The sequence below is a fragment of the Lissotriton vulgaris genome, chromosome 8 (assembly GCF_964263255.1).
Source record: "Lissotriton vulgaris chromosome 8, aLisVul1.2, whole genome shotgun sequence".
NCBI classification, from domain to species: Eukaryota; Metazoa; Chordata; class Amphibia; order Caudata; family Salamandridae; genus Lissotriton; species Lissotriton vulgaris.
In genome coordinates, this window is record NC_141696.1 from 1,133,065,187 (window position 1) to 1,133,089,730 (window position 24,544).

The 24,544-nt window shown below is 44.8% G+C and overlaps 1 protein-coding gene across 1 annotated transcript in view; it reads left to right on the plus strand.

Moving 5' to 3' along the window:
* MED4 (mediator complex subunit 4) overlaps window positions 1–24,544 on the plus strand; it is a 122,525-nt gene that overhangs the window by 60,411 nt on the left and 37,570 nt on the right. The window contains exons 4-5 of the mRNA XM_086934989.1: window positions 16,020–16,077; window positions 17,771–17,857. Of these exons, the coding sequence (XP_086791115.1) occupies window positions 16,020–16,077; window positions 17,771–17,857 (145 nt within the window). The remainder of the gene's footprint in view (window positions 1–16,019; window positions 16,078–17,770; window positions 17,858–24,544) is intronic.

The window sequence follows — 24,544 nt, forward strand, 5'->3', positions numbered from 1 at the left end:
TGCGTTGGAACCCAACCCTCCCACGCCAAAGTCATTCCACCCTGGCACCGAAGTCCTTGGTGCAGAGTCTGAAAAATGTTCCTCCAAAGCTGCAGGATACGATTTTCGCAGCCCCAATTCCCAAATTGGACCCGAAACAAAAGGAACTTTACATTAATCCTGATACCGAACATCATCTTACTATACTTCCTCAGAAGCGTAAACCTGAGTAAGAGGACATACATTATACAATTCCTTTCAAGAGGAAGAACGTCGGTACTAACCCCTCTTCTCCTCCTCCTTCTCCACCACGGTTCCCTACACATTTGCTTCCTTCTCCAGCATTAGAACATTTACTTATCACACCAACTAACTCTCCACCACCACAGCCTGATGACGATGATGATGGAGATGTTGGAGATACTCATTTACATTTAGATCCCTGGAAAGACTACAATACGGATTCACCTACTGACAGTGACCCAGACCTTTACCCTGCAAAGCCTTCCCCTCCTGACGACAATGTAGGGTATTTAGAATCACTTGCTAGAGCTGCAGAATATCACGGGGTACAACTACATAAAGAATCCCTAGAAGAGGATTTCTTGTTAGAAACTCTCAGTAGTACACATAGATCCAGTAATATCTCTCTATGCTCAAAGACCTGATGAGACATGCCCATTATATATTTAAGGACCCGGGTTGTGCTTGCATTCTCACTCCCAGAACAGACAAAAATATAAGACTGCTCCGTCAGATCCAGTCTTTATTAAGGGGCAGTTACCACTCGACTCACTTGTGGATTGCCCCCCTCCGAACAAAGAGTCAAAATTATTAGTAGCTTCTGATAAGCGAGTAGCCGCCCAGGCAGCGAATCATTGAAATATGGCCAAAAGCCAGGCCCTATTAGTCAGGTATGATAGAGCGCACTGGAACGAAATGGAGCAGTTGCTCCAATATCTCCCAGATGAGCACAAAGCTAAACCTCTGTATTTAGTACAAGAAGGAAAGCTCATCTCCAATGCTTCTATTAGATGTACTTTAGATGCTGCTGACACTGCAGCTAGAGAGAGTAACACTAGTGTGTTACTTGAGGCCCGCTTGGTTATGTATTTCCAGGTTTAAAGCTGAAGTCCAACAATACATTTTGAATACTCCATTTGATAAAAAGCATCTCTTCGGACCCGAAGACCCTGAGGTAGCTAAATCAGTGGAAGCCCTACAGTCTTCTTTAAATTGTGACTATTTTGTCGCTTCTTCTACCGTGTAGGGTCCAAGACCGCATCCTCAGACAATACTGCAGCCTAGTACAAAGGTAACATTCAATGTTCCTCCTCCAGAGGCTTCTTTGAAGGAGGATACACATGTAACAATGGTAAAGGTAGGGGCAAGGGCTCCACACCACGTAATTCCCCTTCCCCTAACAAGCAGTGACTTGCCTACCCTTCCCCATGATCATTTAACACCCATTTGCTAATCCATAAGTACAGACAAATGGGTGTTAGGAATTATCCAACATGGTTATTGCCTGGAGCTTACCACCAATCATCCAAACATTCCACCGCGTTCTCACAAAATGTCACCAGAACATTTGCACCTGCTCAAACAGGAAGTCAGTTTTTCTTGCTATAAGGAGCCATAGACCCTGTACCGTTACAATATCGAGGGTCGGGCGTGTACTCGCTGTATTTGGTCTTTCCCAGAAAGGAAGGCTCCTTGAGACCTGTTGTGGACCTCAGAGAACTAAACCACTACATACTGTCGGAACAGTTCAGCCTTTTGTGTTTGCTGTTGAGTGATGAAGTTTCTTCCTTTACTTCTATTGTCTGAACCCAACAGAATGTAGACTACATTAATTAAGTTGTAAGTTTATCTCTGGTCTCAGTTGTAGTTTTACTGGCCTTGCTCTTTTGGTCTGATGTGAGGGAGTGTGAGTGAGAGATATATTGTAAATGCTAACTAAGGAAACGAGAAACTAAATACATACTAGAACTAGATTCTAAGCACCCTGGGGGCCTGAATATTACGGAGGACTTACACACCGGTCTACACTGATGTGTTTGCGCACAGAGGTTCTCGAGTTATCAGTGTTGTTCAAATCATGCATAGTCTTTTTGGGTCCATTCCTGTCTGCATTTAGTTGTTCTCAGCGTATCATGTATGATCCAATATGACATATTTTTTACTTGTACCTTTTTAGCAAACATGAATATGTAAAAGTTATGCATGTTTTAATACCTATTTATATTTTTTAGGATTCATTTTATATGTATTTTTTTATTTTCACCATTTGGTGCGCAGCCATTGCTCCCTCCCACAACAACCCCAGAGAATAGGAAACACCAAGGGGTTTTTCCCATGTCTCCGCTGCAAAGCTTGTAAAAGCAGTAAAAACGTACTAACTTACCCAGGGAGACAAGATAACACCAAACCCACTAGAGAAATAAAGAAACTTCTGAATTGTAATTCTGAATATACAATATATTGCCTACAATGCCCATGTACGAAACGATACATAGGCAGTACTATCCACACTGCGAAAAAACGAGTCTTGGAGCACATGCGTGCAATCGCCAACAACGATAAGTCCTACCCTGTTGCTCGCCACTTTGCAGAATTCCATCAGAGCAACAGGGAACTATTGAGCTTTTATTGCATAGACCAGGTGGAACGTAAAGAAAGGGGAGGGGACAGAGTGAAGGCCCTCCGGATCTTAGAATCCAAGTATATTATAGACCTTCAGACGAGAGCCCCATGGGGCTTAAACAATGACTAAGAACTGTGGGTACACCTTTAGGATATGGGATCATGTCCTTAAGAAGCAATTACCTTGGCAAAACCGTGCTCTCTTGAAATCTCAGGGGTACATGACAGAATTATGAACAGCAAAAAAGAATATCGTATATACAGTCAGGTTATGTAACCAGAATACTGTACCCTCCAATAGGGCGATCTTTATGTCACCAAGTTTGAAACTGGCCATACAGGGCCGCATAACAGGGAAGGGAACTCCTGTAGAGACTTAGACCAAACAAGATATCAAACTAAAATCTTTCTAAAATATAACCTATATTTATAACCAGTACACAATATGAAGATTATGTATACATATATATGAATTTCTCATGCCATGTGCATTCTTAATATAATGCTTTATTGTATATATTATATTTTGAACGATAAGGAAAGACTTTAATGAGTTTGATACACTTTGTCTAAAAAATGACACATGTTCCCCCCTTGACTTCTGCACAATATTGTTTGTTACACACATATACTTTTTTCGTTATTGGCACTTAGCACTTTATATGTTTTAACAACCAATTCCATGTATTCACCAATTTGAATGTGTATGAATTACATGTTATAAGATGGCTGCTGCATTCGTAACACTTGCAAAAATCCTTCTTTTGTGTCTAATACTGTTTGGAAAGTAGAAATGGTGGTTGTGGTCACAAACAAATCGACACTGACGAAGCCGGAAGGCGAAACGCGTCTGTCGGGGAGTGAGGGGGTCTGCAAATAAACATCGGTTAAGAGGATACTTGTGTGCTTTCTGTTTTTTCAGCCATACGAGCTGTCTGTGTTGGAATATATTATATATATATATATATATATAATATATATATATATATATATATATATATATATATATATATATATTTATATATATTTTGCAAATGTACACTTATTGCACCTCATCGATGGCAAAACATTTTCTTTGGAGACAACAGTCCTAGGCTATTGGGGGAGTGAGGTATTTCCAAGTCCAGCCTAAGCTTCCTCCAGGCTTTCATTTGTGCTTGTTCTGTGGCTGGTAGATGGTCGATTTAAGCTTAGTTCAGTTCAGTTCTTAGATGCGACACTCTGCGTCAATGTACCTTAAGTTGCGTTGCGCTTCCACAACAAGCAATGTCGCAGCAATGGGAAATGCGGCAAAGTCAGGTGCACAGAAATAAAGAAGTGAAGATCTTCCAGATGCGGCACGCTTCTCGGGGATGCGAGAAATTATCGGTTCGATGCGTGGACTGCAGCGGCGATACCCTTACGATGCGACGGCAACAGTTCCAGCATCGACGCTTTTCTCCACGATGCGTGAAACTTCCTCTCGATGCGACAACTACAGCGGCGACGTCCAAGATGCGACGTCAGCAGCTCCGGCGGCGCGCATTTCGAGGATGCGAGGTGCTCTTGGTCGATGCTGTGCAATGCAACTGTTCCAGCGGCGACACCCTCCTGCTTCGGATTTGCGACAGCAGGCACGGCGACACGCTCCGACCTCGTTGCGAGATTCTTCTCCTGATGCTGTGCAGAGCGACAGCTCCAGCGGCGACACCCTCCTTCTTCGGAGTTGCGATGGCAGCAGCAGCGACGGCGGCACGCTTCCTCTTCGTTGCAGCACGCTTCTATCCGATGCGGTGCAGTGCGACAGTTCCAGCGGCGACACCCTCCTTTGGACTTGCGACGGCAGGCACAGCGACAGCGACATGCTTCTTCTCGTTGAGTTGCGCTTCCAGCTCCTTGCGACACGCAGTTCCTCAGAAGGCCCAAAACAGCAGCAGTCACTTCCACAAGAACTCTGAGGAGCTGGGGGGGGTGAAGTCTGTTGTCCCTGAGGAGGCAAGCTCTTTTCCAAGCCCATGGAGATCCTTCACAAGTTGAAAGCAAAGTACACAAAGTTCCTTTCTCCTTCCTTTGGCAGTAAGGCAACCACTGCAGGTCAATCCCCCAAGCAGCACTTCAGCTTGGGAATAGTCTCTCCTCAGTTTCTTCAGGTTCCTCTCCTCAGTAAAGGTTTCTTCTACTCTGTTCAACTGCTGCTCATCCTTGCTTGTCCTACATCACCGGCTGCGGAACACGTTTCACATGTATATATGACGCGCCGCCGGGCCCCCGGGATGCCGGCTACATGGCTGTGTACTGTTCATTCCACTCTGCTGCCGGCCTCCGGGTTGTAGGCGAACCCAGCTGTGTACTGTACTTTGTCTCATGCAATAAAGCAGAATTGAACCCCCCCCCCCCCCCCCCCCCCCCCCCAAAAAAAAGAGTTTCTTCTTGTAGTCCAAAGTGATCTAATTTAACCACATCGCTGCTTGAGAGATTCCTCTGCTGTGCTGGACCGCAATAAAAACGGGTGTGGTCATGACTAGCTCAGCTCGTCATGAGCACAGGAGCACTGTACTGCATGACGAGCTGAGCTGGTCATGAGCATGGAAGGGGTTAATGGGATCAGGGTCCCAATATTTATACCCAGAAATCCTTTGTTCTCTGAGGGGAGAGGGGCCTTTGCCCAGTCCAAACCAGTTCTGAAGCACTCTGTTTACCAGACTTCTCCTTTACTTTCACAGTCCAGGGCAGAAACATCAGACGCCCCACAGGAGGTGGAGCCAGCATTGTGGAAGGCAAGTACAGTCCTGGGGCACTTTGTTTACAGGACTCCTTCTCTTCTTTCAGTGTGCAGGGCAGAGACATCAGGCGCTCCCCAGGGGGTGGAGCCAGCATTGTGGAAGGCAGGTACAGCCCTATTCAAGTTTCAGGTGCAACTCCTCCCTCCCATCTAGATGCAGATCTCTCTATTCACCACTGGGTGACTCAGCCTGTCTCCTGGAATTCCCCAGCCCTGTCACTCTCAAAACCAGACATTGGCATACACAACCTTTCAGAGGCAGGTTTGAATGGTTAGACAAGCAAATACCTACTTTCTAAAAGTGGTATTGGTATTTGCAAACACAGAATATAAAAAAAAAAACTTTACTAAAATATGTATTTTATTATTCTCAGTTCAGGCATACTAAACTCGAATTTCTACCATGTTCTCTGAGACAGTTAGGATTATAAAATGAAATAACTCTAACAGCCCATTCTGGCCTATGGGGAACAGGTAGCCTTGCAATAGTGAAAAACGAAAATGGTTGTAATTCACTATTAGGACATGCCACACACACCGGGGCTTGTCCTACCTTATACTTACAATGCACCCTGCCCTTGGGCCTACCATAGGGGGGACTGATATGAAGAATAGGGAAGGTTGAGGGCCTGGCAAGTGGGTGCACTTGCCCAGTCAGCATGACAGTACCAGACTGCACGCAGGCTCTGCAGTGGCAGACCTTAGACACGTTTTACAAGGCTGCTTCTGTGGGTGGCACAACTAGTGCTTCAGGCCCACCAGCAGCATTTGGATTTACACGCCCTGGGCAAACTCAGTGCACTAGACTAGGGTCTGACAAGTAAACCAAACATGGAATCACTAATCCATACATCAGTTTACAATAGGGAGCACTTGCACTGTGGCACTGTGCCTAAAGCATACAACACCAGCAAAAATACATGAGGCAACAGCAAAAATGGAAGGGAGACCCACGGCAATGGTGCCAGGTCTAACAGGCAGGTTTTACCTCTCTGTATTCAGAATTGTAAGATTTTTTAAAAGTTTTTTTTAAGGTGGACTATGGCATGGAAACCATACAATAATTACCTATAACAAGGGCACCAGAAGCCATCTCATTCACTATCAACCTGTATTTTAGAGATGGTGGGGATATTATTATTTGGTGACTGTGCTGTGTGGGAGCCAGTTGTTGTCTAAATACTTACTCTTTCATCGTTCTGTGAAATCCCATGGAAAACGTGGTAACACTAGCCAACAAGGAAACCTGGATTATAAAATCCTGAGCAAGGTTTTAGCGGCGCGCCTTCTCCCCCACATGCCATAATTGGTCTATGCATACCAAGCGGGTTAATTCTGGGGGGGGGAAGCATGGCCATAAATATTAGGCGCCTCCTGGCTGTCATGGACTCCAATGAGTACGAAAAGCAAGAGGCGGCGGTGTTCGCAGTGAACATCGAGATTGCCTTTGACAGCCTTGCGTGGCCTTACCTCTATGAAGTCCTGTCTAGGATAGGTCTGGGAGGAGGCTTTCTTGCGTGGGTACCGCTATTGTATGGGACCCCACAGCCATGGTACGCACAGGGAAGACCATCTCACCCAGGCAGAAGGTGGAAAGGAGTACGAGGCGAGGTTTCCCCCCTCCCCATTGGCGTGCAGGGCGAGGAGTGGGAAGGACTATAAGGGCCTATGGACAGGCGAGGTGAAACATTCTTTAGCCTTATATGCAGACTACCTTTTACTATTCCTCAGTAATACAGCTGATGAGCTGAGAAGGGCGCAGAGTATGCTGGCCCAGTGCGGCAAAATATCGGGCCTCAAAGACAACTGGCCGAAATCCAGACTATACCCTATGGCGCCCAATAACCCGTTACCGCCTAATACCCCTTCTCCGCCTGATTTAGGGAACCTAAAATGGAAACTTGACTTCCTGACATATCTAGGAGTCAAAATATACCACGGCTCAGCTGAGCTGCTAGAGGGTAACGTGGGTAGAACAATGAGATCCATGCAAGTTGCAATGGAATTCTGGGGAACACTGCCACTATCAGTAGGTGGACGGGTAGACGTCTTGAAAATGGTGGCACTCACACAGATACTGTATTATTTCGGGGCTCCCCCGGTGTGGATCCCGGGAGCTACATTTAAAGACCTTGACTCAATGATAACATCCTTTAATTGGGGACCAGGACACTACCTGGCCGTAACCCTTGCGAAGATCCTGCTATGAGTACGAAGGAACCCGTCAGGAGACAACGTGGAAACCAGGGTGGTGGTGCGCTGCTAGGCTAGATACCTGTGACTGGTGGGCGCAAATTTCCCCTACTCCCCGGACTTGCCCAAAACAAAGCATTGCTGTCTGCTGCAGGGAGAAAACCGGACCGGATTAGAGGACTGGTAAGAGGCAGCTCTGAAAGTAATGGGGGACTTGTACCCAGATTCTACACTGATCCGCTCTGAAGAATTGCAAGAGGCATATGACTTACCAGGAGGTCAATTCCTGAAGCATGGGGCCCTCGTCAGAAGGATCAGAAAACACTGGGGCGTGGGTGGCACAGAGCCTAGTGCGCTGGCAGGATGTTGGTACAACGCTCTGTCAGCAGGGAGGATCAAGACAGTCTCTTGCCTCTACAAGGCGATTAGGCAGGATATGCAAAAGCCGATCGAGCGCCTGCAACTACAATAGTAGGAAAACCTGGGGAAGCAGATCCAAGAGAATGACTGGAACTAGCTTCTAGAGTGAACCCCGAAAGCATCTAGAAATGCGCGATTTAAATTAATTTCTACACGCTTCATAGAGCGTACCTCACCCCGTCTCACATTAGGAGATTCTTTGGGACAGAGACTGCAGCATGCCCAAGATATTTTAGAGAGGGAAGCACATATTATTTGCATGTTCCGGAGCTGCCCCACACTACAAATGTTTTGGGAGGAGAGAAGACACGTAGTAGGTGATCTCATTGACCAAGAGCTCCCACAAACAGAGCGCTTCCTATTAGGATGGTTTCTGCACACTACCAAAAGCAAGACAACTGGGAAGTTTCAGAATCTAGCCTACGTTCTGGCCAATTGCCAGGAATTAGAAGGCACCAGGAGGACCACGGATAGACACCTTCAAAAAAGAACTCTAAAAGTGGGCGGGAGCAGAAGGTAAACTATTACGCAAGGAAGCCAGCCGAGTGATGGGTAAAATAAACAGGGCTAGGGCTTGGGAAAACCTTGTAGACGAGCTGACGGCAGATAGACCGGGAACTAGAGAGATGGACTCTCCACAGCCGGCGGCGTTGGAACCGGAGAGAGAGAGGGACGAACTATTGGACCAGAGACAACTGGCATCTCACTGTATTGAAACTAAAAGCTTGACTTACAAGGACCTAGCAGCACCCAGCGATTCCATTATACCAACCTAAGCGCAATTGCAGGGAGTTGGGGGGGTTGCAGTTTTGTTACAATGGACGTTCAGTAAAGCGCACCAGAGAATAAATGTATTTTGCAATATGTACAAGATTTTTTTTTTTTTTACTTTTTATTGAACACTCTCAGTAGACATCATAACATTTTCCAAAACATGCACATTGGAGATCTTCTTACATGAGTTTGGCGTACACTTGACAGGATGGGATAAAACTGCATTTACCAGTATAGGCGGAGCATCATTAAAGGAGTACTATTCTCTAGACGTCTGGGGCCATTCCCGTGTCCACCTGGCTCTCCAGCACTCCCCTGTAAGCACGCTATGGGGCCCACACCTTTTCCCATTTCTTAATACAACCCCTGCTCTTACATACCGTTTCTTCTGCTCTTTTGCACCAGCCCAGGTCCCTCTACCAGGCTGTCACTGAAGGGGAATGCAGTGCCCCCTAGCAATATTGCGTTTCGCGATCCCCCTGCACAATATGTACAAGATCTGACGCAAATACTATTTATGTATGTCAATGCTGTCTTGAAAACCTAATAAAAATCTGGTTGTAAAAAAAAAAAACCCTAGCCAACAAGGAATAACTCTACTAGGAGTCTTCAGAGTCTGATTCTCGCATGGGTAACATGGAGAAATTTCAGCTCCTTTTATTAGATGAATTCTCTGACCTCTTACATAGTTCATTATTGATCCCTCTATATTGTTTTAATACTTGGTCACTTCTTTCTATTTTGTCCTTCATTTAAATCTGGGACTTTATGATGTTCTGTAACTCAAGAGAGGGCATCACCTCCATAGTAAGTCATGTCAGTCAGTAATATAATATGGCCGACAACTATTTGGAGTAAGATGGCATAAACGCACATGTCATAAACTACCCAACCAAACTATCCAAGAACGCAGCCAAAAAAATTAATCACAATCTTATGAGAAAAAACCCGGACACGCTGATCTCTGACCCCTCCTTTAATATAGACAAAGGCATAATTGTGAATGACCTGATATTCTTCACCAGGAGAACGGCTAAATGGCGAGATGCCATTGCAAAAATGCTCAACATAAAAACTGCAAACAATATCCCACATGGCACTAAATTTACGATCATATCATCCCAAGACTCAGAGCGGACCTATGCATAACCATTTACAAGAACGGAATAGTGCTTATACAAGCAGCTAACAACGAATTAGAAACATTTGACAACTTTTTCTCAACATTTAAAGAATTTGTAGAGAAATCAAGATCTCAACCACAACAACGGACTCCACAAGTAGACACCCAATACATCGCCAACAATACCACCACAGACCCCATTCCAACTAGAGACTTTCAAGAACCACAACCTGCAACGCAACTAGGAGACACAACTGGAACAGAAGGAACAGTGAAGGGGAAGATCACAGAGAGAACAGAAATGTCTACACGATATGCGAATACCGACCCGGAGCTGCTTCTAAGGGAAGAATCTACGCCTCTCCCGCTTGAGGGGACACCTCCTACGAGTAGGCTGCTCAATGAGGGGACATCTCCTACGAGTAGGCTGCTCAATGAGAACCTGGAAACATCTGTGGTGGAAGATATCACCCCTCTCAGAACCCCCTCCGCTACAACACAAATGACACCTAGAGCTATACGAAACGTGGTGCCCCCAAACAGGATATTAAGGTCACAAGACGTAGATAACGCAGACCTCATTGCAAACGGAAGTGGAGCAATCAACCGAAACAATGACAAGAGGATAAGGATCAAGGGAAGGAAAACAGATCTAAAACACTGGAGCGCTAACCGTGAACCACGAAAGGAGCAGATGTACACTCCTAATACAACAAGAGCTACAAACACAAATAGGCTATATGTCGCAGGACATACGAAACGCACTACATGCGATGAAAAAGATACTTGAAAAAACGGTAAGCACTCAATCCAAAGTTGAGCACATCCAAGAAATACTACATAACTCAAAAAGAAAGAGCAGTAAGATGGCCATGCTGTCATCCAATAGGCATAAGAGACCAGACCGAAATCGTAATTACTTGTCGGAGGAGGAAACCCTAGACTTACTCCGGGCATATGAGCTTAAGGATAGTAGTAGAGGGGAGGAAATTAGAACAGTACCAATGCCTACTGATTAACTGCTGGTCCGCAGGGAAGCATGCTTCTGACATCGCTGCCCTCATCATTAGCAAGGAAATTAACCTGACAATACTAACAGAAACTTGGCTGTCTGAATCCCTGTTCCCATTTATGGATCTCCTAGTGCCGCTTCTTTACAACATTGTGAGATTAGATAGGCTAAAAAAGACAGGAGCGGTATAGCCTGCATCCACCGATCGGACATAGAGGTCAGCCAAATACAATCCGACCCACTCGAATCCTGTGAATATCTAGGGCTTGATATAAGATCAGCAGACAATCAAAGGTGCAACCTCCATTCTCTCTACCACCCACCAGGAAATAATGCTACCTTCATAGACCAACTAATGGAGATCATAACAGCTAACTCTAACGCTAATAACATATTCCTAGATGATTTTAATTTACACTGGGACGACAATAATGACAAACAGATCAATGCCCTTAAAGACTTTGTCGGAACTCAACCTCACCCAAGCCTGCACACAGCCAACGCACTCAAAAGGAGCCACGTTAGATTGGATAATATCAAGAAATAGGGTTATTTCAATCCACGTAATTGTTCAGTGCGACTGGTCGGATCACCATGCCATAACCTTCCTTATTATTATTATTATTATTATTTTTAATTTGTATACAGAAGCGCAACTAAACCCAAAGGCATCAAGGCGCTGAAGATGGTAACCAGAGAGCTCAGATATCAACCAGGGGGGGAATTTAGGGATAAGCTGCTAGGAATAGCCAAGTCTTAAGTGCCTTGCGGAATTGGAGGTGAGAGGAGATCAACTTGAGATCACTAGGGAGCGTATTCCAAAGTCTAGGCGCAAGGAAGCGAAAAGACCTTCCTCCCCACCGAACCTTGGATATACGAGGAACCACAAGCAGGTTTTTGTTGGAAGAGCGGAGTGCTCTCCCAGGGACATAATGGGCCACCAGGGCACGAATAGCCTCTGGTCCAGATTCATTAAGGGCACGATGAGTAAGGCATAGAGCCTTAAAGTTGATCCTTGCCTGCATGGGGAGCCAATGCAGGTCTTTTCTGATGGTGGTGCCCGAGGAACGTTTGGGAGCACCTACAACAAACCGGGCAGCCGCATTCTGTACGGTCTGGAGGCGCTGAATGAGACCACTGCTGATGCCAAGGTATAGGGCGTTGCAATAGTCCAGTCTCGAAGCAATGACCGCTATTGCTACCTGTTTGCGTGCCTCAGGGGAAAGGTAGTGAGAGATCTTCCTTAAAACCCTCAGGGCATTACAGCAAGTGGACACTGTCCTACTGACCTGTTTGTCCAGGGAAAGAGAGGTGTCCAATATGATCCCAAGGTTACGGGCAGAAAAAGTGGGCGTAGGACAGGCCCCGAGGACAGACGGCCACCAATCCATAGACCAGATCTCACTTTTGCCTCCGAAAACAAGAACCTCTGTTTTCTCGCCGTTTAACTTAAGGAAGTTCTTAAGCATCCATCCGGCGACCGCCTCCATGCAGTTTTTAAAATTGTACGCGGTTTGGCTCACAGATTGGGAGATGGAAGCCATAATCTGCGTGTCGTCGGCATAGGAGAGAACTTCCAGGCCAAAGGATCTTATAAGCCTGGCGAGAGGGGCGACGTAAATGTTAAAAAGCGTCGGGCTCAGTGAAGAGCCCTGGGGGACCCCACACTTCACGGCCTTGACAGGTGACAAATACTCGCCAAGCTTGACCCTTTGCTTCCTGATAAATACTGTGAAAAAGAACATGACCACGCAACCTATCAAAGTTAAAAAATGGTCTAGGGACACAAAAGACTCTACATCGAATGACTAGTAGAAAGCTGTGAGAAGAACTTATACCCACCTAACAACCTGCAGAATGTGAATAATCTAACGGACCACTACACCTCATCAGTAGAGAATATAGTCAATGAAACCATGCCACTAAAACTTAAAATAGTCACAGAGAAGATCAAAAATCCATGGTTCAATGAGACACTGACTGAAGATAAGCAGAAACTAAGACTTGCTGAAAGAAAATCGAGAGAACACCCTTCATCCCCCGAACTGAGATCCCTCAGAAAAATCAGAAACTAATACACCAAAAAGATCCTCAACTCAAAAAATAATTTATCAGATCAGAACTGGATAACTCCAAGAATAGACCAAGGAAACTATTCGAGATTTTGAAACAACAATCCAATAAATTGGCCAAATCTGCTCAAGAAACCACAAAAACGCAACTAAGTTGTGAGGAATTCTCTACTTTCTTCACCGACAAGGCCGACATGCTAGAAAGAGAGCTCAAGAGAGCAACGAACAATCTCCCTATCGAACCACTCTCACTGATCAATAACACCTCGAATATCGACCATAATAGGACAAAAAACAAGGCTCCATGGAATACCTTCAAACTATATGACCAAAATACCATCGCCAAAACACTCCTGGACATCAAACCTAATAACCACTTTAACGACCCACTTCCCTCACAATGTTTGAAAGAGATCAGCCGTATCGTCATTCCAATATGGACAAAAATAATAAATGCCTCTTTCCCAAGGGATCCTTCCAGATTGCCTGAAAACAGGGCAAGTAGTCCCTATCATCAAAAAACCTACAGCGGACCCGGCAGATCCTAATAACTTTCAGCCAGTTACCAATATTCCATTACTTGCCAAATTAATTGAGAAATGCGTGCAAAATCAATTGAGCAATCACATCGCCAATTGCACGCTACTGGACGACTGCCAGTCTGGATTCAGAACAGGACACAGCACGGAAACTGCGATCCTACATATTGTCGATGACGCACTACAGGCAATAGACCAGAATCTAACAAGTCTGCTAGTTCTTCTTGACCTGTCCTCTGCATTTGACACGGTAAATCATGAAAAACTACTAACCAGACTCCATGACCGAATGTGAATGTCTGGAAATGTGCTGAAATGGTTTGAATCCTTCCTTCAGAATATAACGCAAAGATTCCTGGTCAACCAGACACTATCACCATCTTGTCCTAACTCAATTGGAGTTCCCCAAGGATCTACATTATCTCCATCTCTATTCAACCTGTATGTTGAACCTCTTACAGAAATTCTCAAAAACTCGAAGATTTACTTTCACATGTATGCAGATGACACAGACATACATTGAGATCACATCTCTCGAAGACATCAAGTTAATGAATGAGGCACTAAAAACGTCATTACAATGGTTAACTAGCAATCATCTGAAGTTAAATGCACAAAAAACTGAATTCCTATTAATCTCACCACCAAAAAATCACACAGAAGTGAAGGAATGGACCAAATGATCACAGCACTAAATTGCACCCCCACTCTTGTAGATTCAGTGAAATCGCTAGGAATCACGCTGGATGAGAACCTCGACATGAAAATCCACATCAAAAATATGGCAAAAAGTGCCCGTTTTCATCTAAACTACATTAGAAAAGTTAAACCATTCATCTCTACGACGGATCTCAAAATGGCAGTCCAATCCTTGGTTATCTTGAGGATCGAATATTGATGTACAACATTAGCAGGGCTGGAAAGTGACAGAATGGTTTTGAAGAGTGTCATGAAGATTGGTGCTCAGGGAGTTCCCAGTGTGTATGGGGCGGTAGGGTAGTTCTATGTTCGGTGCGAGACAGGTCAGGGCAACAAAACCATCTGAAAACAACCCCTGTGTAGACAGAGATACGGATCCTTGGTCAAATGAAAGGCAACAAGGTTCCTGCGCACACGACAATCTCACAAAGTTCTCAGGTGAGAACCAAATTATAATAATCCTTCAAGAAATGATTCTGCAATCCAACAGTGTGGAATGAAAGAAAAAAATGTAATGGTTCTGAATCAATAATCAGTACAAACGAGAGCAAAAAGCCGACACGTGCTTCGTCACACCGTGTGCGGGTAATGACTCATCAGGGCTGCGGCTAAAAGGCGGCCTCGTGTGTAATGGCGCACCAAAAGTGGAGTGGAGGTGTAATGAAACCGATGGAAAGGATCCTCGGTGAGGGCAAAATAGAGGTGATGGATTCACGGGTACGTCTAAGGACGGGTATGTCCTAGTCGGTGTGCTGAAATCCAACGTAAGCACGGATAAGAGCAATCTGCAATCTCGTCATCCGGGTAGTGGCCGCCTTTTAGCCGCAGCCCTGATTAGTTCTCACCCAAGAACTTTGTGAGATTGTCGTGTGCACAGGAACCTTGTTGCCCAACATTAGCAGGGCTACCAAAAACTTCCACAGCACCACTAAAAGCATGCCTCAATGCAGCTGCAAGACTCCTCTCCGGATCGAGAAAATTCGACCATATCTCTCCACACCTGAAAGCGTTAAACTAGCTACTGTATGAAGCCAGGATTCAACTAAAAATGGCATGCATTACCCACAAAGCGCTCCACTACAAAACACCGAGATACCTGGCAAAGAAAATTAAGTTATCAGGAGGAAGCAGACCTGCCAGGAGTGCCAAGGAGCTGTTGCTGCGACCACCCATCTTCCAGAAGAAGAAAACATATGATAGAGCTTTCTTCGGAGCAGCCCCCAGAATCTGGAACTCACTCCCTCCAAACCATAAGGAAAATTCCAAACACAGCAACATTTAAGAAGGAAGCTAAGGTCTTCCTGATGAGTAAGTTCCTACCATAGACAAGACAGCTCTTCACTAGCACTGTGACATGGATGTCACCAAACAGAACAGCGTTGTAATGAAAAGAGAAAGTCACCAGAGATACTGGAGGGAATCATTAACTGACTCAGGGAGGGAGATTGCATAGAGAAATTACACTCCAGAACCATTAGGTACTAGAAATCCTAGTACTCCTGTGATTTCAAGATTTATCCAAATACCTTAAAATAAATAGGTCTATTGATATGCTGCCGGAGTGTGGGTTGAGTGCTTGCTTTTCCTCCTAGATCATTTATCGCTGATGTGGACAAAAGTCATAACGAACAGGGTTAAATAATTTTACATTTTGAGAAGAAGGTATGAGCATTTTATTTTGAAGGCAAACTGCAAAATTGTTTTTGTATCGTTGGTACAATAGTTATGAGGTAGTAATTTGACAGTTCATATCATTAATTAAACACTCCTAAACTAATTACAATTTATTTTTTATTCCTAGGCAACGGCTGTATATCAAGCAAAGGAGAAACTAAAATCAATAGAGAAGGCAAGGAAAGGTCAGTATCTACAGTTTGACTGCCTGAAGAATTTTGCATCTTGTTAATCATCATTCTTTCAATGCAATTTTGGTATGGTTGGTATAGTTTGGTATACTAATATGGCTGAGATTGGCAAAGGCGTTAGTAAAAAAAAAAATGTCAAGTAAACTGCTCAATGGCCATTGAGCAATGATTTTTGATGTTTTGCCAAATGAATGAGCGCACGTGTTCAAAGAGGCTTGCATACTTTGAAGATCAGCCATGCTTTACATTTTTAGAAACCTTTGTTACAGCTCACTACGCCAAAGTGCATCACTGCTCATTTTGCTGTGGCTCAAGGCTTTACCCTGCTGGTACACTGCACTAATTGCAGCCACTCATTTCTGAAGCAAAAGGTTTGGCTAGTTTACCTTGTTTGTTTTACCACTGGGACCAATAATATATATAATGGTTTTCATGATATTACATTCGCTATTATTGAGATTCCTTCTTAGATGGAATTAAATTTCACTTTTTTTCTGAAAAGCTATATGTAATTGTTCAAAAGTTATGCAGTAATTGTACATTTTGATGCCAGGTCTTCAATTACAGATGTGGTATCTAGGTTGGGAACTCTTTGTGTTTGTATTTCATAGATCTCTCTGATATGGACTTGCTATTTTATTTTTGTAACTCTAGCATTCTTGGGATGAGACAGATTTTATGATGTGCTTGCAATTTCCCACTTCTCAATTTTTTATATGTTGACTGCTACCTGCAATCACATTTCATATTTAGTTTCAGAAGAAATGTATTTTCTTCTGTCCTGCATAGTGGGTAAATGGACTTTTTTCCCTTTTTAGGCGCCGATGTGGAAAGACGGTTGTTTACAAGAGCATTGTTCAGCGTTTTGCGAGCATGTTACTTATTGTTAGATATTTAGTAAGCTGCAAACCGCATATTAAAATAAGGTTTGTGTCGAGGAGCAGGTGGACTTAAATGCTATAACCCATGTAATTGTGTTAACTTCATTGACGAACGTTGTCTGCCTTGCAGAACAATGTAATCTCAAAGCTTGTGTCTTCTTTATAATACCATACCTTGCATGTCAACCTTTCTGCCATGCCTTCCGTGAATTCTGCTATATCAAGCAGAGGAGCAGTGATTGGGCTTCACCCATTTTGACATTCTAGACTCATTTGGCTTGCTTTATTTGCTACTCACACAGCTTCCAGTTTACTAAACTAGCTCCTGTCCCATAACTGCTGAACCGGTTACCGAGTCGTTTGGCTGGATCATGATTTTGCTACTTCACTAGTTTTAGTCTGGTTTAATTTCTTTTTTGTAAGAATTAAACCACATTAGTTCTTGATTTGTTTGGGACTTACTCCAGGTGGCATTGGAAAGTGGTTGTAAATGGTACTATCAGTACCTATTGAAAACCTTTTTCGTATTGTAGCATATCTCATTTGACAACATCAATCTAGTGACTGTATTTTGCATTAGACCAGCTGAAGTAGCAATATAGTAAAGTTCTTGTTTTATTTGCTGACGTCTGAAATGCGTTAATGCTAAATGCTGTCTGCGATTAAACATGTCATGGTGTTAGGATCCATTCATGCCTTACGACACAAGAAACTTGATTCAAATGTAATTTGTCTCCAAATAAAACACAGCCCTACAGTAGATACCCGGCACTTGTGTACAAATATTTAATCCTTTTGTTTTTCAGGGGCCATTTCTTCAGAGGAATTAATCAAATATGCTCACCGAATTAGTGCAAGCAACGCTGTGTGTGCTCCTCTGACTTGGGTACCAGGTAACATCCCTACTCTTACTACAACAATCTATATAAGTATTACTTTGCAAACCTCCATGGACTCCAGTGGCACTGCAAATCAGGAATGTTCCTTAAGCTGTGCACAAATACCTGCTTATTTCTTCCTTTGTAAGGCATTAAAAGGATTGTTTGAGGTTAGATACATGTTTTATCTTACCTTTCACCTTGGTTAGTGACAGTTGCATCACAGGGTCTGTAGTTCAGGACGGATTTAAGAAGGAGGTAAGAGGCCCATGTTGACCTTTACAGTAACATGCTGGTTTGATGAAAAGTAAAGAAGTTGCTGGTCTTTATCCGCTGCGCTGTAAAAAAAGTTTGTCACTTGGTCCCTGCTGTGCTTCACTGGTGTTTGGGGCTAAAAAAAATTAATAATGAAGAAATTAAAACTTATCATGCTTTGTTCAGTGGAAAATTGTAACTTGCAAAGATAAACCACCTTCACCAGAGTGCAAAGTGCAAAGATAAAAAACCTTCACCTGAGTGCACTGGGAGGCCTTTTGAATTGTTTCATCTGAAACCCCCAGCTCTATGCTAATGATGAGTAGCAGTCCTGTTTTGAGTGCGGCCATATGGAGGTTTAGATTTTACTAGGGTCACATAAAATTCCCCCCATCTGTGCTTCACCTTAGAAAATAACACTTGCACCATAATGTCAGCAGTTCAGGACACATTTAAAATGAGGTAAAAAGGCCCATGATGGCCAGCCTTTCAAAAATCTATTGTGAGAGTAAGGCTAGGTTTCTCCATTCCCAATATATTCCTAAGGCGATGTAGCCATCCTTGGTGTGTGGGAATGTTTCCCATGCCCCAGCGACAAAGAACATTCTGAAGGGCGGCCCCTAGGGCCAGTCCAATCTGTAATCCCCTGCAGGATTTTAATGGGAAGGTGAGCGCTGGAAAACCCTAAAACTATTTAAACGGGGAACCGGGTTGTTGAGTATTTAGGTGTGTGTCAATATCAAGTATCTTGTTCCAGTATGTTATTGAGTTTGGGACAATTCTACAATAAGTGAGGCAGAGTCCCTGTAAAGCCGCAGCCTCACCAGAGTTTGTCGCTCCGCGCAGGGTTGCCTTCATGTAAGTGAACTGGTGTGTGGTACCAATATGTGGCTGTCTCAGTGGCAGTTTCAATACTGGCCGTGTTGCAGGCTGTATGTCTCGCACAGTAGTACACCTTCTACTACTCACCCGTTCTCAAACCTCCGCTCCCACTGTAGGGACCAGATCGAGCCCAAAGGGGGTTCCACCAGAAAAGCTTAAAATAAAAACAGGATCCTCTGTCGCACAGTCATCTTCAGGGCGTCAACCGGCCAAGCCAGTAGAGTCAATAGTGCTTCCACCTAGTGAGATCATCTTTGATTTGCCTGTGTAAACTCCAGTAGTTAAGAATTGCCGTTGCGGCCAGCTGAATACCCAGGTAAGGGATTGGATATTGACAGGCAAGTTGCAATCTCCGGTGCCTGAGAGTTTGAGAGCTTGAGATTTATGAACATTCATGTGGCACCTTGCTGCTAGGCCAAAGGTCTCAAACTCAGCCATAAAGGTCAGAAGAGACCAGAGTGGGTCCTCCATGGCCGAAATCATATCCTCTGCATAAAGGCTTATAGTGTTTTCTTATCCCCCCTCCCCTGAAGGCAAATCCCTTGATGTTAGGGTTATCACGGACATGTCTGGCTAACAGCTCCATGTACAGCACAAATAGCAGGGATGAGAGTGGGCCCCCCTGGCGGGTGCCTTGCTTATCGGAAATTAAGCCAAGGGCTATCTGTTCACTTGGACTGCTGCCCAAGTGTGGCCATAGTTGTTAAGAACCCATGTGCGAAAGCGCTAGCTGAAGCCGTAGTGATTGAAGGTAGCCTCTAGATAGGGCAGTGGACCCGTTCAAATGCCTTCTCCATATCAGTGGCCAAGAGCATCCTCTCCCAGCCAGAGTGCAGGGCCTTGTCTATCAGATGCATAATGCTGTTAGCGTTGTCACCACACTGTCTGTTTGGTACAAAGCCTGCCTGGTCCAGGACGATCAGGCCTGGCAAAAGAGGGCCTAGAGAGTAGCTAAGATGCTATTGAACAACTTGATGTCCACATTGAGGAGGGACTTCGAGCTATATAAGCTGCACGGTTTTGTATCTTTCCTCTCCTTTGGAATGGGCCTCTAACATTATAGATGGAACTGGTTTGGGGCCTGCTATCAAATTGAAGAGTCTGGTCAGTACAGGGGTGAGCGTAATGCAAAAGGTTTTGTATAAAAAATAGCTGGAGAGCAGTCTGGCCCTGGGAATTTGAGAGGTGTCTGCCAAGCAATGGCAGAAATGACTGTCATTCCGGACTAAACGATGTAGGGTGGTTGCCTGGTCTGATGTCATCCGCAATGTTTGTGCCTCTTGGAGGTAGAGATCTGGACCTTCTAAAGGCAGGGTCTGCCCTGTATAGAGTTTCTTGTAAGAGTCCCAAAAGGCAGTAGCTACAAGGCAATCTCCCATGATTTCGGCACAGTCGGTAGCCCATAGAGGTTGCACATCCGTAACCTGTCACTGTGCCCTTAATCTATTGTCCAAAAGGTGTCCGCATCTGTTGCCCCCCACATAAAAAGAGTGCCAGAGCTGAAGTGCGGCATATTCAGCTTTGTCTAAGTCAAATCCCACCAGTTGTGCAGCCACTGCTTCTAACTGCCCCCAGACCCCCGGAGGGCCAGAACGTTTATGTATGCGTTAGAGTTCCTGTACTTGCTGTTGTCATCACTTTTACTTATCCTGACAAAGTTTGTTGTCTGCCACCAAGACTGCAATTAGTTTCCCTTGCGTAACTGCTTTTCTTTTGGGGTTTTCCATAGTGTAGAGATGGACGTGTCTGGAGTGTTGTTGAACAATAGGATATCTAGTATGGCTTTACTACCTTAGGTCTATGCAATAAAGTTTCCTGCATCCTCCATGTCTGGAAGGGGCCTTTCATCGGAGGAAAAGTCCAGGTAAGGGATACTGTGGCATGGTCTGACAGTCAGCAGGTCTCGTAGCAGTGACTAGTGTCTCGAGCTCCTGTGTACGTAAGAAATGGTCAAAATGTGCAGAAGTTGTATTAGCACGAGAATAAAATGTGTAGTCCTGAGTGTGTGGATAGAGTTTGTGCCAGAGAGCCAGCAGACTCACCTTCTGTAGCCCGAATGGTGCCTCCTGGGATATAGCCCCATTGTGTCCATAACTTTGGGCTGATCTATCAAGGTCGTTGGTGCATACCAAATTGAATTGAGGAATAGGAAATCTAGTTCTCTTCCCCTAAAAGTTAAATATATAAACAAAAGGAATTAGCAGTGTACATGCGGCATCAAAGGCTGTGTTATGTTGCAAAGAGAAGAAACATATTATTTTTCTTTCTTATGAAAGCCCTTGCCCACCAACCTAGTTCGTGGCATGCTTGATACTTAATATTAAGCAGCGCAGAGCTGTGAGAGCACACATAGTATACCTTCTCTGCACAAATGGCAGAAAACCCAGGCTTGACATTCACTGACTGCAATGTCCGAGAAATCCTCGCAGACCCCTCTTTTTTGGCAGACTTCAACATTTCACAAACCATAGCCCAGGCCACAGACTGGGATACACTGAGAAGAAGCGCAATAGAATCCGCACGATTCTACATAGAGTTATTCTCACTGAACATCTCCGAACAAACCCCACACTCGGAGGCCTCCTGGTAACCAATGCCCCCAGGATCTTCCTGGAAGACGCCGCCTTCCAAAAGGACTGGGCCCAGATCGCCTGACACTGTATCAGAGACTGGCTGGTACTGATAATAAAAACCGGCAAACGATTTTCAGATGCCATGATTATAGACATTAAGGCCACAGAAAGCCTACCATAACTTCATTTAAGAAATGACTCGAAGAATCTAACAAGGAAATGACTGAGTACAAAGAGTATCTCACCCATGCCAAAATAGCCAAATTTCAAAAAGACCTTAAGAAAATTTTCATACGCGAAAACGTACCCCTATACAGAGGACAATTTTATATAGCCCCTCACAAGCAGGACAGATCAAGCAACGCCTCCGGGGATAACCGCTCCGTGTCCAGCAACTCTAGCACAGGTTCATACAAATTGAAAGGCAGGGGAAGACCACAACGGTGGCAACAACCCAGGGGAGCACCCCAACCTCAAGGCGGCAACTTTGGACCACCACTGTTTATCCACCCATCCTACAATCCATTCCTTGGATGGCCCCCCATGTACCATCTTGGACCTCAAACTTACTACCAAAACTAGGACAAGGCAGGAGAGCAAGAGGTACCGAGAAGGAACCAGCAGCAAGTACACAGGGCAGAGGAAGAGGGACCAGTGAGTGCCAACACATGGAACAAATCGAAAGAACCGTAACCAGGACCGAGCGGGCCCCGCTGAGAACCCAAGACCCAAAAACCACATCACTCTTATTTAATGTATCCGCCCCCCCCCCTCTCCCACCCGTAGAGGAAGCAGTGCTTAACAAAGGCTTGTCTTTCTTCCAACTAAAAGGCTGGATAAGTTCCAACTCCACACTAAACTTGCAGAGTTCTTCCGGAAACTCAAGCTGAAAGCTTTCTTCGAGAGGCAACCAATTACAGAGGATTCTAGCCCCAACAACACAAATGAAACTGGCTTAAAACTTAAATCCACCTTCCTACCACCTCCGACAAGCGTTCCCTTTGAGATTACCACATTTGAACATGCGGTGTACAATGAAATCGAAAGGATGGATCAAACCGGGTCTTACAACAACCTCTCTAAGGAAGAGAGGCAGTCCGCAAGCTACAGGAGAACCCCAACATCGTTATCAAACCTGCGGACAAAGGGGGAGGAATCGTGATTCAAGACAAGCTGGACTATACTAACGAATGCCGCAGTTTACTCAATGACCCACGGAACTACAGACTTCTGAAGGATGACCGCACCAAGACACTGTAAGCTACAATAAAAGCCCTAGTGGAACATACAGAAGAAAACCAACATATTTCTGAACATGAAGCAGACTATCTTTGCACCAGAAATCGGAAGGTGCTGTATTTTTATACTGTCCCGAAAATCCACAAAGAGGCTAGACCCCCACTAGGACAACCCATTGTCTCCGTGACCAGTTCTCTTCTAGAACCCATGTCCAGATATTGCAACTTATTCTTGAACCCCCTGGTACAGAAGACACCACCGTACATCAGAGATACCAAACACCTCCTCAAAATCATTAAGGGCCAGGGGTTTGACCCCACCTCACAGCTCTTAGTGGGACTAGACATCTAAAGTCTTTACACTAGCCTCCCACAAGATGCAACCCTCCAGGTCCGGCACGACATACTGATGGACACACCTTGAGAATACAACACCCCCAGAGATTTTATTCTTAAGTGCGCTGCACTTGCACTGAAACACAACTACTTCAAATTTGAGGGTCAGTTCTATCTCCAGACCAATGGAACATCAATGGGCAGCATTTTGCCCTAGTGTGGCGGGGCTCTATGTTCACCATTTTGAGCAAACACATATATCAGCAGTCACCAACCCCCACACCCCGCACATCAAAGTATGGCGTTGCTACATTGACAACATCTTTATGATCTGGTCGGGCACCCCAGCAACACTGGCTTCTTTTCTCACCTGGCTTAACGAACGTGTGTGAGAAAGTGCCATCTTTCTTGCATAGGTATGCCCCCACTTTTTTGCTGAATTGCTGATGTGCTTTGACTGAGTGTGCCCTGTGCTCCTCTGCCATCCAGGTACCTAGGTCCTGTGTTACTTTCCCTGAAACTGTGTTGAAACTTAAACCCAATTGGCATCTCTGGTCACCTGTTAGCCCCTAGTAAATGGTACCCTAGGTACCCAGGGCATGGGGACCAGAGAAGACCCCTAAGGGCTGTAGCACTTATTGTGCCACCCTTAGGGGCCCTGTACCCTGACACCCACACAGGGTGTCTAAGTACAGAACTAAACCGAACTAAACAGAGAGTCAACATGGCACACATCTCTTTGTGCCATGCCCACAAGCTCACTGCCCTGGCATCAATCAGTCACCCCTCTAGCTGGGTGCCTTATGCCAGTGGTGTGGGTACAGGTGCATGAGCCCTGTGTCCCTAGAGTACCAAGGGCCATTCCTGGGCACTGTAAGTGCAGTGCTGCCATTAAGAGTATATGGTGCTGGGAGGTCGTCATTACGAACTCCACAGCACCATGATGGCTTCACTGAAGACTTGAGAAGTTTGATACCAAACTTCTCAGCACATTAAACCTGCACTGATGCCAGTGTGGGATTTAATGTAATATGCACGACAGAGGGCATCTTAAAGATTCCCCCTGAAACCTAACCAACTCCCAGTGTCCTTGCTGTTGTCGCAGGGATCCTGCTCCTACAAAGAACTGTGCATAGAGACTTGGAACCTCAGTAAATTAGGGTGTGCCAAAACTCACCTTCTATCCAAAATCCCCTACCAGACTAGCAATCAGTGTCTCATTGGTTCTTATACACCCCCAATGATTAGACAACCCAGAACATGGACTTAGAACACCTCAGGTAACGTGGAACACTTGAACACTCTTTCGTTATACTAACATATCAGTCCAGAATGAGGAGTAAATGGTGACACGTGCAAGTTTAAAATATTTAATTCTAATGCAGTGTTCTCAAGCGCAGTATCTTAGCTAATACAAG